We start from the raw sequence: 16,646 nt of genomic DNA on the forward strand, positions 1-16,646 counted from the left end.
GAAGACAGTGATGGTGAAATAAATAATAAAAGTAATGATGCTCAAACACCACCAGAAGCTCTAGCTAACTTAGAAAACATTAAAACTTTTTTCAAGCAAAAGGAGCCAACTTTTCAGACATGATTTTGATTTGTAATTTTCATTCAAGAATACTCATAATTTCACAAAGTCAACAGCAGAAAAAATTACAATTTTTTCCAGTGTAAATATTTTCTTTTTAGTTTAATTTTTTGTTTGATGTAGCCTTATCATTAAAATATGTTTTTAGACCACTAAATCTAAATATATCTATTTTGCTTCACACTTTCATACAGTAATATATTAGAAACAATTTTTTTAACTTTATTATAAAATTAAAAAATGTTATAATTATATTTTGTGTGATACATAAATAACAAATGTTACTGTAATATAAAACTTTAAAACAAAACAAAAAATAAATACAGTCAAACCTGTTTTTATGCGCTCTTTTTATGTGCGATTTTTATTTGTGCGATTTTTTTAATGCGAATTTTTAATTTGTGCGGTTTTTTTTATTTGTGCGGTATAGTTGGCGACTAGTCTCGTGCGATTCGTCATGTCTCACGTTGACTTATTATAGCTAAATAAACTTATTATAGCATAAATGCACTTATTATAGAAATATTATTGCATGAATATGCGAAAAATGAAATAATTTACTTTTTAAGTCAACAAAACACCACCTGGACAAAAATATGTAAAACAGACAATAGACCAGACAATGCAGTCAAGTGCTGGACATCTGTTGTCAATAAATTCTATTTCGTACGGTTTTGAGTTATTTTCTATGTGAGACTTTTTTTATGCGGTCCCTGTTGACCGCATAAAAAAAATATATTTTTAATTGTGTTGCGAAAACTATTTTTTACAGCCATTCGTGAAGTTTCGTGCGATTTTTTTTATGCGTTTTTTTTAATGCAGTCCCTATCCCCCGCATAAAAACAGGTTTGACTGTACATTTTTGTGTTGGTACAAAGTATTCAATTTTTTTCACCCAATTTTGATGGTCCAAACAAGTCACAAAAAAAAGGGACAAGTGTAACCAAAGATTCTACGATACCAAGATAGAAAGGCTTACTCTAAAGCTGTAACCAAGACACACTAGTGCCACTACTCATCAGGGAGTGACAATAATTGCCAGATCAAGAGACAAAGCATTAGTCTGCCTTGACTCTAACTGTAATTGAGGAGATAGTATGGCAGGTTCAGTGTGTGCAGCAGTGACTTATAATACAGTAGAGCGTCGTTTATTCGAAAATCAGTTATTCGAAAGAGTTCCAGTTGGACTGTGTCGTGCTGAATCGAACGTTTTTGATACTAGATTAACTTCTAAAGTATAATTTTTTTGTTTTTATATTTTTCAATATATTTATTTTGTTTGTACAAAATAAAAAAAGAATTTTTAACAATACAATAGCCTCGATTATTATTATAAAAATTTTCGTTAGGCTTAAAATCGATGAAAATTCAACATGAAGCGACATGCAATGGAGAAAAATTTCAACATCGAATAAGTTAATACATTTTTTCATACATAATCAGTTATCCGAACAACCCCAGTCCCCAATTGATTCGGATAAACGACACTCTACTGTAATTATAGAAATCTCAATTTATCATTGTCATTTTTCAGTTTCCCAAAGGACATTGAGAGGTAAGTAAATGTATCTAATAGGTGAATAATTCTGTTTTAATAATTGCATATCTATCTAATTTATATTTAAATGTTGTCAGGTTCAGGATATGGCTTAGAAACTGTTGGTGGAGAAATCTGTCTGTATAGTCTTTTCAAAAAAGATTCAATCTACTTATTGTTTATGCACTAATCATTTCAAAGATGGTCAGTTTGTAAATCCAATGGGACCCACATATCGATTATATTACTAAATGCACCAGCTTAATTTTTCAGGACTTTGCTCAGGTGGCTAGAAAGGATTGGGGGCTTTCCTCTCGAGCTATGTCCATCATCTACGATTCTATATATATCCTCATAATTACCTACGCATGTGGCACATGGGGGTGGGCATCTAATAAAGTGATATAAAACAGAAATTGTTCTCTTCCCAAAGAAAGGGCTTATTAATCATAACTAAAGCTTATCACACTGCATCTACTACTGTAAGTCTTCAAGTTATTGCAAGAAAACCCCCAATCTATTTAATAATCATACAAACTCAAAAGATACAACTGCTGAGACAGGGGAAGAATGTTCAGTCATGCTATGTTATGCTTGATAACAAGCAGATGAAAGGCCTGTCCCTTTTTATAAAACACCTTTTTTAACATGCAAAAATAACTTGATTCTTACCAACATAGATTCTGCGGATATGGATATATATACTGATGGGTCCAACATTAATAATGCAGTGGGCTGTAGCTTTGTCACCTATTCAGATTCTGTTGAAATCTATTATCAGATATCTCATTTAGGAAATCACTGCAGTGTATTTCAAGCAGAACTTACTGCCATAAGAATGGCAATCATATGGATCAACTGCAATTATAATTGCCATTCTGTACATATAGTCACTGATTCTATGTTGACATATAATGCTGTTAAAAATATTGGGTTGCATCCTATTGTAGCTGAGATCAATTATCTCATTAGTGTCTCTGATTGCAAATGTGCAATCAGATTGCACATTTGCTATCACTTGAATTCATGCCCATCAAGGAGAACCAGGGAATGAAAGAGCAGATATCCTAGCAAAACTAGCCGCCAAGGATAATTCAGACCCGATAGCACACGATAAATATAGCAAGCAGACTGTTCGGCAGATGTTATGGAAAGACACTATAAATGACTGGCAAAATAGATGGAGTTCTTACCATAATAGCCATACTTTTCAGTTCATTCCTAATATAAATTATTTTTATTATCTACAATGGTTCTCTCCATACTTTTACACTACACAACTGCTCACCAACAACAGAAAGTTTGCAAGCTACCTATGCAGATTTATGAATAGGGAATCTTGCCTATGTTCGGCGTGTCAAGTTTAAGATGGTGTCCTACATTACATTTATGATTGTGTAGCCTTGGAACAAGAAACTCTGAAACTTATTCTCCTGCTCCAGGAACAAAATATGATCTGGCCTTGTGTTCCTTCTGACTTTTTAAAGAGCAAAGGTGTCTATCAAGCATTCAATAGACTAGCAAATTGTATTGTATTTCATGTATCACCATATACAATTGAGGACTTGCTCTTTGGTGTTACGTCACCCAAACTTCTTTCTTTGTTTTCATAATTTCTTTATACATGTTTGTAATTTCATCATTAATTTCATTTTTATATTTTATTTTCATTTTATATTTTCATTTTTATATAAAAACACTTATTCTAATTTGTTTTAAAATGTATAAATATAATCTTTCTTTATTCACCTGTCTGTTGACTAGTTTATTGGCATATTACTTTGTTATATTTACAAAATACTTGTACCGATGCATTTTGAGATGTATGAATATTATTTGTAATTATGTATAATTATCTGTATGCTGAATAATCATCAACATTCCACTTTAAACATTACATTTTGTTTCTGTTTTATTTATGAACATACTTATTCTAATGTAAATATTATTTATTTGCATTTATGATTAATTGTAGATGTAATGATTTGTTATTTACATGAAATTGTTTATTGTATCTATGTATTTATATGCATGCTGATTACTGTCAGCATGCTATTTGAGTATTATTTGTGTGAACATAATCTTCTTAAAATTCATTTTGCTTTTATTGTTATTATACCAATTTATGCATTCTAATTCTAGTTTTGCTATCAGTATTCTTTATTTTCAAAATCCACTACCCACAAGGACTACAAAGGTATGTTTTTGGCATATATACTTTGAAACTGTTATGAAACTGTTTATTCTAATATATTTGGAGTGTATAATATTACTTTTTTGTATCTACATATATTTATAGACTGGTTATCTGTTAGTATGTTAATTGTGTTTAAATTTTATTTATGCTATATTCATGGAAATATTGATCCTAATATCTTCTAAAACATACACTTGTTATGTACTTGTATTCTATATGTATATATTGGTGTGCTGATTAATTATAAGCTTATTATTTAAAGTTATCTATGTATTTATGTTACTTGATTTATGAAATTGTAATATTATATTTATGGAGTTGACACAATCCAATTATTGTATTTCAATTTCAATTATTGTTATTATGTTAACTTATCTATCCTGACACTGATTCGTATGTATGAATTGTATATGATGAAATCCCTCTCAAACATATCTCACTGTAATTTGATTATTCTGTTATTTTATGTATGAACTTTGAACTTTATCCATATAAACATTTCCCTGGTAATGCTTTCTGCAGGACCAGGATGCACATGTTGTTTGTGCAATAAAACAATGAATGAATGAAGGTAAATCCAAATTTAAAGAATAAGTGAGCATTTTTCATTGCAATCTAAATGTACAGTTTATGAAAAATTGTTTGTTATATTGTTGTTAATCTAAGTTTTTGTATTAATAAGTTTAAAGTATAAACAGATTATGTCAAGAGGCAGTGCCAACTATATTTTGCACCACCAATGGGAATGAAAAGGAAGAATCCTTTGCAGTCCTCACCATCCAAAAGAAGAAAATCTCAATGTTTCAAAGAAATCTCAACATTCATCTTTGCACACTCTTCCTGAATCCTACTGATATGTTTTTCAACTTCAAAAATAAATGATTTCAACTTACTTTTTTTCCTTCTTCTAAATACATTTATTGTGTAATTACTTTTATTATCTATTTTTTAAGATTCTTTTTAATTGTATGTTACATTTGTCTAATGTTTCATTTATGTAACATTAAGAAAATCAGCACGAAATGTCACATGTTTATATGACAAGAAAGGTGGCCTGGAAGTATCTTCACTCCCTACCAAGAGATGACACCCCCATATCTCAGTTACACACAAGGTCTGTATAAATGGGTCAGGACATGAATGTTATCTTACTTTTGGAGCATTTTGAATAGTGCAGGTATTAAACAAACTTGTACGAGCAGTTAGTTTTATACGACATTAAATTAAAATTACATAAAACCAGTGAGATTCCAGTCTAATAATAGTTTTGGATAATTATGCAATCACAATTTTATGTAACTTGATCAAAATAGCTTAAAATAAAGAGCATCCTTATCATTTTGTAGTCTTGATTGAAACTAATCAAATTAATTCACCTATATACACCGGGGTGAAACCACTTAATCCTCTTGCAAACCTTGTAACCGGTGCTGTCAAAGTTCGCGTACAGACTTTTGCTAATGCAACTACTAATCAAATTAGTAGTTGCATTAGTTCTATCACCTATGTAGGCATTTCCTGAAGTGGTACAATAATATCAAAGGAAAGTCAAAGGAACTGTACCTCTATATCTGACACTTTAGAAGATACAGTACTCCAAAATCAGCCTACTTCCAGGCAATATACAAAATCAAGCTGCGTGCTTCACTAAACCTATCACATGTTTAACAGACAGCCCAGTGACAAGCTAATGATATTTATCAGTAAAGAATAAAGAAAAGTCAGACATGCAACTCTGCCAGATATTCACATCCAAATGTGAAACCCAACAGCAGCAGTTCCGGTCACCATCTTGCTTGCAAGCAAGTTAAGTTATAGACTAGTGATGCCATGAATATTCCGCTACTTTTTTTAATATTCGGTATTCGGCTGAATGTTGCGTACTATTCGGCCAAATACTGAATCATGGAAAAAAAATGCACATATTACTCAAAAATGCATTTATTTTAATTACAAATTATTACATTTAATACTTAAAATCTATCAGTGGTAAGTTGTGATGAATGAAAACAATTTTTCCAGCATTTGTTGATAGCAAACAATTGCGCTTTTCCTCAAACTATACTAGCTTCTGAAAATAGCCTCTCACTATATACACCAGGGGTGGCCAACAAGTCGATCGCGATCGACCGGTCGATCACGATGCCAATTTTGGTCGATCGCTCGCTATGTCTTGACTTAATGTGTTACACTTGTAACTGAACGCAACTCGTGAACGTAACGCGCAAAAGCAACAATATGCATGCAGTTATCACTGGACTCATAGAAAACACAGCTATTTAGCTTGAATATTTGATACTGTCATGCGGTAGCTTCTTTTCTTTAGTATTAACAATATTATTATTATTAATCAATATTATTTATCCACGGTGACAACGTTGAGTTTCAATTTTTCATTTGTTTAAAATGTAAGTACCTGTTCTTTATGTTTTAAATTAAATTATGGCTTTTCTTACCTATCTATTTACTTGATAAGTGAGCGTTTTCGGCAACAGACCTCTATATTTTTGGATTTTTGGAAATACGTCAATTGAGAAAAATATCCCAGTATCACCAAATGTAGCAAATATATTTATTCCTGTTTCAGAACTACATACCTGTGTGAATTGGCATTTTCATACTTAAAGTTAACGAAGACTAAACATTCTGTCCTGACTGATTCCCATACTGAAGAATCATTATTATTATCTTTGTCAGGATATACACCTAATTATGTTTCCTTGGTAAGAGACGTGCAAACTCAGTCCTCCCATTAATGTAACGTAATAAAATAAATTCTAAATCTGTCTTTATCAGTAGCTAATTTGAATTAATAAATATTGTTAATAATTACTCGTGTTGTTTTAATTCCCCTGGACGTGAGTTTTTTGGTCCGTTAAATAATTACGTTGTTTTTTACGTAGGTAGATATACAGGGTGTTTCAGTACAAAGAGCACTCCCGCGAGCTATTGATAGATTAGCAAAAAATAAGTCTAAAAATCTTATATCATTCTTCCATGATAAATTTTCCTCGCCCAAAAACAAATCACGGAAGTAAAATCTTATAATCAAATTATCAGCCGTACTGTGCAGTTTTATAACAACTTTTTCAAGTTTACGAACAAATAGTACCACAATTTATACATTGTAATTGATTAAAAAAAATTATATTATATTTTAAGTTAATAAAAATCTATCTTAAAAGTGTGGAAAAATCGATTTTTTTTAGGTGCTGCCTGTACGGAATGAACTCGTAACTGCAAATATCAAAAGTTGGGTCTGGAAATTTATTTTCTTTATGAGCTTATATCTTGAAAACTTAATAAGTGATTTAAAAAATAAAAAATAGTTTTGAACATATATTTTCCTTATCTACCCATAGCTCGCGGGAATGCACCTCGTACTGAAGCACAGTGTATAAACATAGTATGTATTTCACACCCCCCTCGCCACTTAGACTATGCCTACGACAACAAGTCGATCGCGACACATTTTTAAGATAAAAAGTAGATCTTATGCACACAAAAGTTGGCCACCCCTGATATACACCACTGCTGGGAGACGATAGATAGATCTTAGCGAATTCTGTCAGGCTTGGATACTGTTTTGCGTTTGCTGACCACCACTTGCAAAGGTCTGCTGTCCGATCTAGACGAACAGTCTTCATATAAAAATCAATCTCATTTGCAATAGCACTTTTCTTCTCCACATCCTCATCATTTTGCATATTTTATATAGCAAGTTCCTCAAAACAGTTTCAGAAACTGTCATGTATTTCAATGGTTTTATTATTTTCATTGATATTTCTTTTCTTATGAAGTGGAGAAGAATCATCATCGGCATGGGTGTAGCCAAGAAGGGGCATGAGTGGGCCAGCCCCCCAGTTAACCTGGTGCCCCTCCACAGAAAATTACAGCCGAAAAAGTGTTGAGCCGATTTGCAAAAAGAAATAGAAAGCTGAAGCTAATTGGGTGTAGTGTAATCATTAAAAGTCTAGATCTAGATTAAAGATAGTGAACTATATTAAAGAATGGTAAAAAAAAATAATTGTTTGGTTAATTTTTGTTTAAGGCATTGCTACAGTTTGATATTAATGTTACGAGAACATATGATTAAAGGGCGTTTCATATTATATGTGTGTTAAGTTATTGTCGATTACTATGGAAATTCCATTTTAATGAACAATAATTTGAAATAATTCAATTTTGTGTCAGGCTGGCCTCTACTAGGCCCTCCATAACAAAACCCTGGCTACGCCAATGATCATCGGTACTAGTAGACTCATCACAACTACTTTTCAGAGCTTCTAAAAGAACTTTGTTTTGCTCTTTGAGTTTAAACTAATCCCAAGAAACTGGTTTTGAAATGCAGATCAAGAAAAGTGGCGGGTGTACTATCGATTACCACCTATGAAATTTCGGGACTTTGATATATATCTGAACTCAGAGGACCAAGACGAGTTCAACAGTACCCTACTTTTGGGCCGGACGCAAAAAATAAGAAAGTTATCATACTTTTTTCAGCGATCGTGCGATGATCGGGAGTCGCGTCACTCTCTCCGCTAAGCCTATCGCGTGTTTAACAGGCAGTCCAGCAAGTCGGCCATATATACCTTCAACAAAGGCAGATGTTGATCAACGAGCACATTGATTGTTTACAGTTCGAGTTAAGTCCTTTTTGCACACCCTCGTGCCCGTTGACCTCGGGGGCTATGGCTCCTCAGTCTTGCTATCGCTCACGGTCGGCTAGTACTACGAGCCGACCGCGCTATCGCAATCGGGAGTCGCAATGCTTGAACAAAAGGAAAAAAAGGAACTGGCGTTCTAGTGTTCGTGCTCCCGACAGACTCCCCCCGGGAGGGGAGCTGCCAGCAGGCCGCTGATTGTTTAACGTCACTAGTTATTGATTCACGATAGTTCTTGAACAAAAGAAAAAAAAAGGAAGTGGCATTCGACTGTTTGTGCAATTTCTTTTTTTTTTTAATTTGTTTGCAGACTTTACCGTGAGATGGCGGCACTAGCAACTATGGTGCCGTCTGCATGAAAGCATTAAAAAAGTATGATAACTTTCTTATTTTTTGTCTCCGGTCCAAAAGTAGGGTATTGTTGAACTCGTCTCGATCCCCTCAGTTCAGATATATACTCAAAGTCCCAAAATTCCATAGGTGGTAATCTATAGTATCCCCAAAATGGCAACCAGATATTTGTCATTCTCATCAAAGTTGAACAGTGTTTCAAGCTGAACTTGGGTTTCAAGCTCAAATTGTGTTACTAATAGTCATAAGGACTATTAGTAACACAATTTGATGTAACAATGAACATAATGCTTGTCGTGACATGATCTACTTGCAAATAAAACGAATGTGCCCGTGGCGTCGCTACTGCACCCACCGCAACAAGACAGGTCATAACCTGTCACCCACAAAATGTACACATATTTTGCCAAACATTCGGCCGCTGAATATTCGGCGCTTTGGCCGAGAGCGTAGCCAATTATTCAGTATTCGGCAAAATTACTATTCGTGGCATCACTATTATAGACAGCAATCAGTACCTGTATCAAATAAATGTATTAACTTCTACTGACTGAAAACAGTATTTACCTTGAATCAGTACTACTGGTATCGGTCAGTACAAGGTATTGATCAAGGCTTGCAGGTCACTTGCCTTGACTTATGCTCTGCATATAGTTGTGCGCTTTGGTGCTCGCTATCATTCACACCTCAGCACCCACATGAGGCGAGCCCCCACACCTAAAACTATATCATTCAGAACAGTTAATGTTACCTTAGGTAGCCAAGATGGTGGGTCGTCTCTGATTCCAGCAAGGAAACAGTGGGACTCACGTTCTAACCTAACCTAACCTATTCTAATAAATTACCATAATTATTAGCAACCAAATTATTAGAATAGGTTAGGTTAGGTTAGGTTAGAACGTGCGTCCCACTGTTTCCTTGCTGGAATCAGAGACGAGCCGCCATCTTGGCTACCTAAGGTAACATTAACCCAAAAAATAAAATCATAAATACCTTTAACATGTCAGAACATTCATTATCGGCGCTAATAGCAGATATAAATTTTGTCATAATAATTAGATCAGCAGTTTGAATGGCTGCTCGAGCGTTTCCAGATAAACAGTTAAATAAATCTTCGGCTAAATATTCCGTTGTTATATTTAAAAACTGGTCGGCATTTTCACTATACAATTTGTTCATAATCTTATGAAATATCGTTTTCCACGAAGAATATTTATCAATCAAGGTACAATTAACCTTCACGCCCGACAACAGATTTAAACGATGTCGGAAAAACATCAGAATGCCTACAATATCGGTGCCCGGCCCGGCACCTAAAGAGCATATATTAAATGACCAAAATGATCTTAATCGTTTCATCCATTCGATGTATCTCTCCAGATTACATTCACGAAACTTTTCGAAGGTCCTGGCAACTAAACAGGAGTGGGACGTTGCGTAAAGATAAACGTAAGCGCATCTGTTACCGGGTTTATCGAAGTTAATAGCATCACTCTCCTTTAATCCACTATTTGAATATTTTTCCAATATCCACTGAAGACATTCTCCAATATTTCCTCTCGACAGCTGATTTACGTGTTTTTCTTCGTCGACAACGTTTCTGTATAAATTATAAAGGAAATCGGCCATTTCGAAGACGAATAAATTCAAAAATAAAGATATACGAAAACGTAAACAGCTCGAAATATCGCTAACAACAGTACCATCCAGTTTCTCTCTCACTACTGTTTCGAATTTCCCTCGGAAGTTACGAAGTTTCCTGGTGCCAGTTAGATACAGGTAATTATCCCCAAAGTAGCTCCAGAATTTCCCCAAATTAAGGGATTGTATCGAAAAATTCCCCACACGTCAGGAATTTTTAATTATTTTAATATTTATAACTTATTATTGAAAAGAATTAATAATAATAATAATAATAATATTAATAATAATAAGCGCAAAGCCCAAACGGTTAAGAGTTTAAAGAAATTCGGTACACAGGGGGTACAGTACGTCATGAGAATGCACACTAATCAAATCACTAAAAAGGGATTTTTCGAAAATTCCCCCGCGGAGGAGAGGTAAAGGGTTAAGGATTGCCCTGTAGAACTCTGCTGTTGTACTATTTTAGATGCAGTTTTTTTGCATTTTTGCGGGAAATCGAACATATTTTTAAGGAAATGATGACCTCAAGTTATTTTTTGGCAATATATGTCAAATTTCTTAATGGGTCTGCAACTCCGTTGTTTAAATTTCTGTTATCAGCTCATTGAAGAGCTCAAGGTCATCGACATCCTTAATTCTCGTGCTTCCTTTGTTAATTTAAATAGAAACGTCTAAATCAAAACAAGACTTTTTAAATTTCGTTTTCAGTCATTTTTCCAAATTCACAAATAAATACATTATTGCATGGAATTTAAGGCTGCATCAACAATTGTTAGATAAAATTGTATTTTAAACAATAGATTTACAGATTTATACATCGGGACTTTCATAATTTGTCAAAACTGGCAAAAGTTCTAATCTCACACGATTTCTTAGGTTAAATTTACGATTTATGCATTCGTTGTCATAATTTATCTGTCCACTTCTTTCCCAAGACTACAGATATTCAAGTACAAAGTAACCGGTTTCAAATTATTTCTACTTAGAAGTAGTTAAATAATTAAGAGATTAGGGAATTAGGGACAAATAAAACCCTACTGCAAGAGTCGGAATTTTACTTAAACAACACTTAATTGAACTAATCTCTAGCCGGAGTACCGTGGGGATTGGTTTCTTGGTAATATTAGATGTAATAAAGACAGAAATTTTTCCAATTCAATGGAGTTACTGAAAAGTTGTAAATTTTGGAAATTCCCACGAACACCTGGTCCTAAAACGAATTAGTTGGAAAACAAATGACGGACAATCTATTAAGTTTAACATATTTAGATTCTTACAGCTATGGTGAGAAACGTTTAAAATTTAGAACAACCTTGTCGCATCCTTTCAGGCAGGGCCGGATCATCGCATAGACAAATGAGATAAATGTCTAGGGCCCGGTCAAACTGTCTATTTTGAAAATAAGATAGTTTACTTTTCTGTTCGACAACTGTATATAATAAACAAAAATATATTGCTTTTTATATGGTTATTGTAAATTCTAAAATCTAAAGAAAATGTGTTCTTATGTTTCTTATTGAAAGAAATTCTTCCGATAATTTAGAATTTTTTTTTTATAGCGATAAGAATAATATTAACTACAAGATGATGGGTCCGGCGTTGCCCAGGCAAAAAATAACAACAAAGGTTAAAATTTGTACATTATACTGTTTTATACATAGAACAAAATGCTTAATATTAATTATGATGAAATAATTGATAATTTTCCTGAATTAAAGACTAGAAAACAGAATTTTTAAATAAAGTTTATTCATATTTATATACAGTACTTTCATTTTTTAAACTATCTCGGCTTTTATTTAAACTATCTTTTTCATTATTCAATTTACCTTTCGTGGGTAAAATATTATGTTATTTAAATATTAACCAAAAAGGTTAAATTAAACAATTAATATTTTAAGGTAATATTGTTATTGTATAACAACTTTTGTTAGACATTTAATAAAATAAATTTCGAAATTTTTTAAATTTGTAAACTGTTCAAACTTTTCTAGAAAAACTAAAATTTATTGTTGTATATTAAATATTTTTTATCAATAAAAATTTAAGATTTGTTTTAGTTTTTCACATTATTTAGTTTTGTTTTATTTATTGTTTTATATTTTTTGTGCGCTCTATTTCTTGTGGGAGAGGGAGGGACCCAGTAAGAAGAAAATGTCTAGGGCCCCAAAGTGGGTTAATCCGGCCCTGCTTTCAGGTATACTAGTGATGCGACAAGAGGCATTTATTATTTATAAAAAATTATACTTAAGCCACCACAAAGCTGTTAAAGTCATAAATGATATTATAAATGCGAGAATACCGAATATCTTCCTACACTTTAAAGTGACCGGCAAATCGATTTCGTGATACAACCTTTGAACTTTCATTGTTGTGACGATTTTTGGTTTATCTTAATTACTATTGAACTATGGTTCTTGTCGAATGAATGAATAACTCGGGTAAAGTTTGTAGGTTTTTTGGTACCATAAGCTTAATTCCAACAATAAGACAGAAGTTTAAAACATTAATATGTATGACGATAAATGGTGAGTGACAACCAGATAGATTAGTCTTCTCTAACGGATAAAGAGTATCGGTTTTTTTCAATCGGATTAGTAGAGTTCCTTAATGATAATATACATTATCAGTTATGAAATCTTGATATATTTACGATTAAATGGTTAAATATATAGCTTATTATAAAGTAGAGAGAAACCATTTTATTGAAAACTATTAGTTAGCATTTTTAAAACTGTTACTAACTTCCTCCTTTCAAAATATCACATTAATACGATTGCAATATTCTCATAATTTTCAAATTTGTGAGAGTAAATGTAACATTAAATACACAGTAGGAGCTGACAAAAGAATTAATTTTGTAATTCAAATGTTTTTATTAATAAACAATTTATCATTTTATTTTCGGTAATAATATTTTATTATTAATCTGTGAATGTACTGTACAGTACGGTACGTTACGATTCGTACGGATGTTACTGATGTAACGTATTAGTTATTGACAGATACGGATGGATGGAGACAGGGCCAAAGATTTGCAAGAAATTTTTCGGTGATGAACCGGTTACTGAGGGCTTTCATATGGTTTTATTTGATGTTAAATCAAGCTGGTTAACTCGAATTCATCAAACTGTTTTAATAATTCGGATGGGGTTTTAATACAGTATTTTCATAAACTCACCGGAATTATAATTTATATAAAATAATTAACGTTCGTCTATCGAATAAACTAACCAGAAATTTTCTATAAAGCACTACGTACGACTAACAATAAACGTCGTGCTTCAGACAGCTTGTGTGGCCTAGATCAGCGTTCGCCAACCGGTGGTCCGTGGACCACCGATGGTTCGCGAGAAAATTTTAGTGGTCCGTGGAGAAATTTGGATATCGATCAACTCAAGGTTACGCGAAGTATTGCGTAAGAAATGCAAAATTCTTGGTTGCTTTTTCTCACTCGTTAGTTTTAGATTCGAATATAAAAAACTCCAAACGCGAAATGGCTGTTATCAATTAATAATGTCAATAAATCAATGAATAATGTGAGTGAGATTGTCGCCCTTCGTGGAAAAGATCCACGAATCCATAAACTTATTTCGAAGCAGCAACAAACTTCACACTTATTTGTTGAAATTAAACCAGTAGATTTGGTATTAATGAAGTAAAATAAAACTGACCGTTTGTGATCATTATTCTATAGATGTTTGTATCGTTAAAAATTTATGATAGTGGTCCGTGGAATTCGAAATTTTGAGTTTAGTGGTCCGTGAGGTTAAAAAGGAGAGAGGCCGCTGACCTAGATAAGTGACTACTATTCGAACCGGCTTAGAATTAGAAACCTAGACATTTTTTCTTTTATTTGATTGCCGATGGCTCTCTCGGACTAGCCGACGTAATAAATAAATGGATTTTTGATAAATTAATGTAAAAAACAATTATAGTATGATTTTAGGTAAAAATTTTAAACATACAACAATATTAGGGTGGTACATTTATGATAAAAAAATAATAATAAGAAACATATCGATTCTTGGCGCGAAATATCGCAATTTGAAAATATCCTTATTAAATTACGAAAGTGGTAATGTAATAACTGATCAAGAAACTACTGTTTTAAACTTTATTATTTATTAATCGAAGTTTCATTGTAGCCTATTATAATTTCTTGTTTACAGTTCTGATATAACCTTGGAACTGTAGAGGTTCTTAGCCAGAAAAGATTTCCAGAAACATTTCTATTGAGAAAATATCAACTTTTAATTGTCTTTTGTCTTTATTAAATTGTCTTTATTTTATTTGTAATTCCACCTTATAACCGTACGTGTAAACATTACTGTATTCATTTTTTATGAAAAAATAATTCATTTATAAGTTAGGTAGGTTTCTATTTAAAGATATAACTAATAGTAATTATGAATAAAGCATTCATAATTTGTAATTACGATCAGAAAATACTACAAATCGAATTCCGTCCATTGGCTTTGCCGCAGCGGCATAATTTAGAACTAATGCTCGATCAGGGACTAGACGTTTGTCAAGAAACGAAATTGTCTAACACAACCAGATTAAACCACTTTTTAACTATTCATAGGGTATAAAAAAGAACGAAATGGGCATCCATTTCTCTTTACTACTCTTTATCCCAGGGCTGCGATAAACAGTTTTTTTTTTTTTTTAACTACAGTACAGGTATTTACAATTACCAAATCGAAATAGTGGTAGAATGACTTTCTCTGGGAAATTACTAACTGAGAAAATCATCATATACAGTGGAATCCGCTTGTTACACTATGAGACTTGTAACTTTTGATAACATTAATTAAACAGAAGATTAAACATTTTTATTATTAAACTCAATTTATTGAAAGAATGTGTACAATTTATATATATCACAAATTGTATACTTAATACATTAAACAATTATGTACGCTACATTTCTTATAAACAATAGTTTTTTAACTCAACAGATAACAAAAAGTAAACTAGAGAAAGTGCAACAGGAATGTTTATTCCCAAAGGTACGCTTCAAGATATACAGTACACGTGTTTTCTAAGGATTCTTGTTCTTATAACTTAGTAATAGTAGTGGTTACACTTTGGGGTATATATATTTTAATATATTTATATTTTATATATTTTAATTTATATTTTTTTATATTTTAATTTATATATTTTTTATATTTTATTTCACTTCACTTCACTTTCACTTATTTCACTTCACTTATATTTTAATTTCAGTATAAGAATTACAAAAATTATTTAATTTTCTATCGTATTTTTGAATTAATTTTTTTTTCGAATTTATTTAATTTTTTCTATCCTATCATCGACAACGTTACAAATGTCATGAAGTATGTAGACTAATAAACTATGTAAATATTATTAAAACTCCTTATCTTAATAAATTTTGGGTAAAAATCGATTTATTTAAACTTTTCATCTTACAAGTTAAATCGAAAATTTATTATTTTAAAAACTGAACAGTGGGGAGAATGACCTCTTCTAGAGCGGGGGTTAGTTGAGGGGTTTTGACAAATTATAGCCGTAGAAAATAGCTTGAGGAAAATTCCAGTAGATAGAACAAAAAGGAGGTGACTTTCCTGCTGGCCTCATTCATCGATTTGGCGTTATTCGAGAAAAACATGCCTTCTGAAGGTAATAGCTGTCGATAGCATGGAACCCAGACGCATCTCGACTACCCGTAGCGAAACCCACTTAACGTGGAGCACAAAATAGCGATTTGTCTAAGGTTCGTTAACTGCCTTTCGCTAAGGGGACTTATCGAATGTCCCGTGTATCGCTCTCTTTCAGTTATCGGAAGAGCTCAGAATAGGTCCCTCGTTCAGTTATCGGAAGAACTCAGAATAGGTTTCCAGGTCATATCATAGATCGCGGGAGAGAAATCAGTGACACTGATCGAAGTTTTATGGTCATCCAAGACCGTGTCTAAAGCGAAAAAGCAACCGCTTCCTCGAGGGTGCGGACACAGCTGCGTCCTCTCCGAAAGATAAGAAAAACACGTTTTCTGTAATTTACGGGACAATCTTTCGATGAGCGTAACCCTGCCCTTCGGGGAGAGCGGTCTGTATCGGGAACTTGAAATGAACGCCAATGTTTTCTTTTAAAATACTGTAGT

The 16,646-nt window shown here is 32.7% G+C and overlaps 1 protein-coding gene across 1 annotated transcript in view; it reads right to left on the reverse strand.

Moving 5' to 3' along the window:
* Positions 1-10,601, reverse strand: part of LOC136979916 (uncharacterized) — a 31,973-nt gene extending 21,372 nt beyond the window's left edge. The window contains exon 1 of the mRNA XM_067275959.1: positions 9,863-10,601. Within this exon, the coding sequence (XP_067132060.1) occupies positions 9,863-10,498 (636 nt within the window). The 5' untranslated portion in view covers positions 10,499-10,601. The remainder of the gene's footprint in view (positions 1-9,862) is intronic.
* Between the last annotated feature and the right edge of the window lie 6,045 nt (positions 10,602-16,646).

Source organism: Centruroides vittatus, unplaced genomic scaffold (genome assembly GCF_030686945.1).
Source record: "Centruroides vittatus isolate TY-2023 unplaced genomic scaffold, ASM3068694v2 contig_651, whole genome shotgun sequence".
Lineage (NCBI taxonomy): Eukaryota > Metazoa > Arthropoda > Arachnida > Scorpiones > Buthidae > Centruroides > Centruroides vittatus.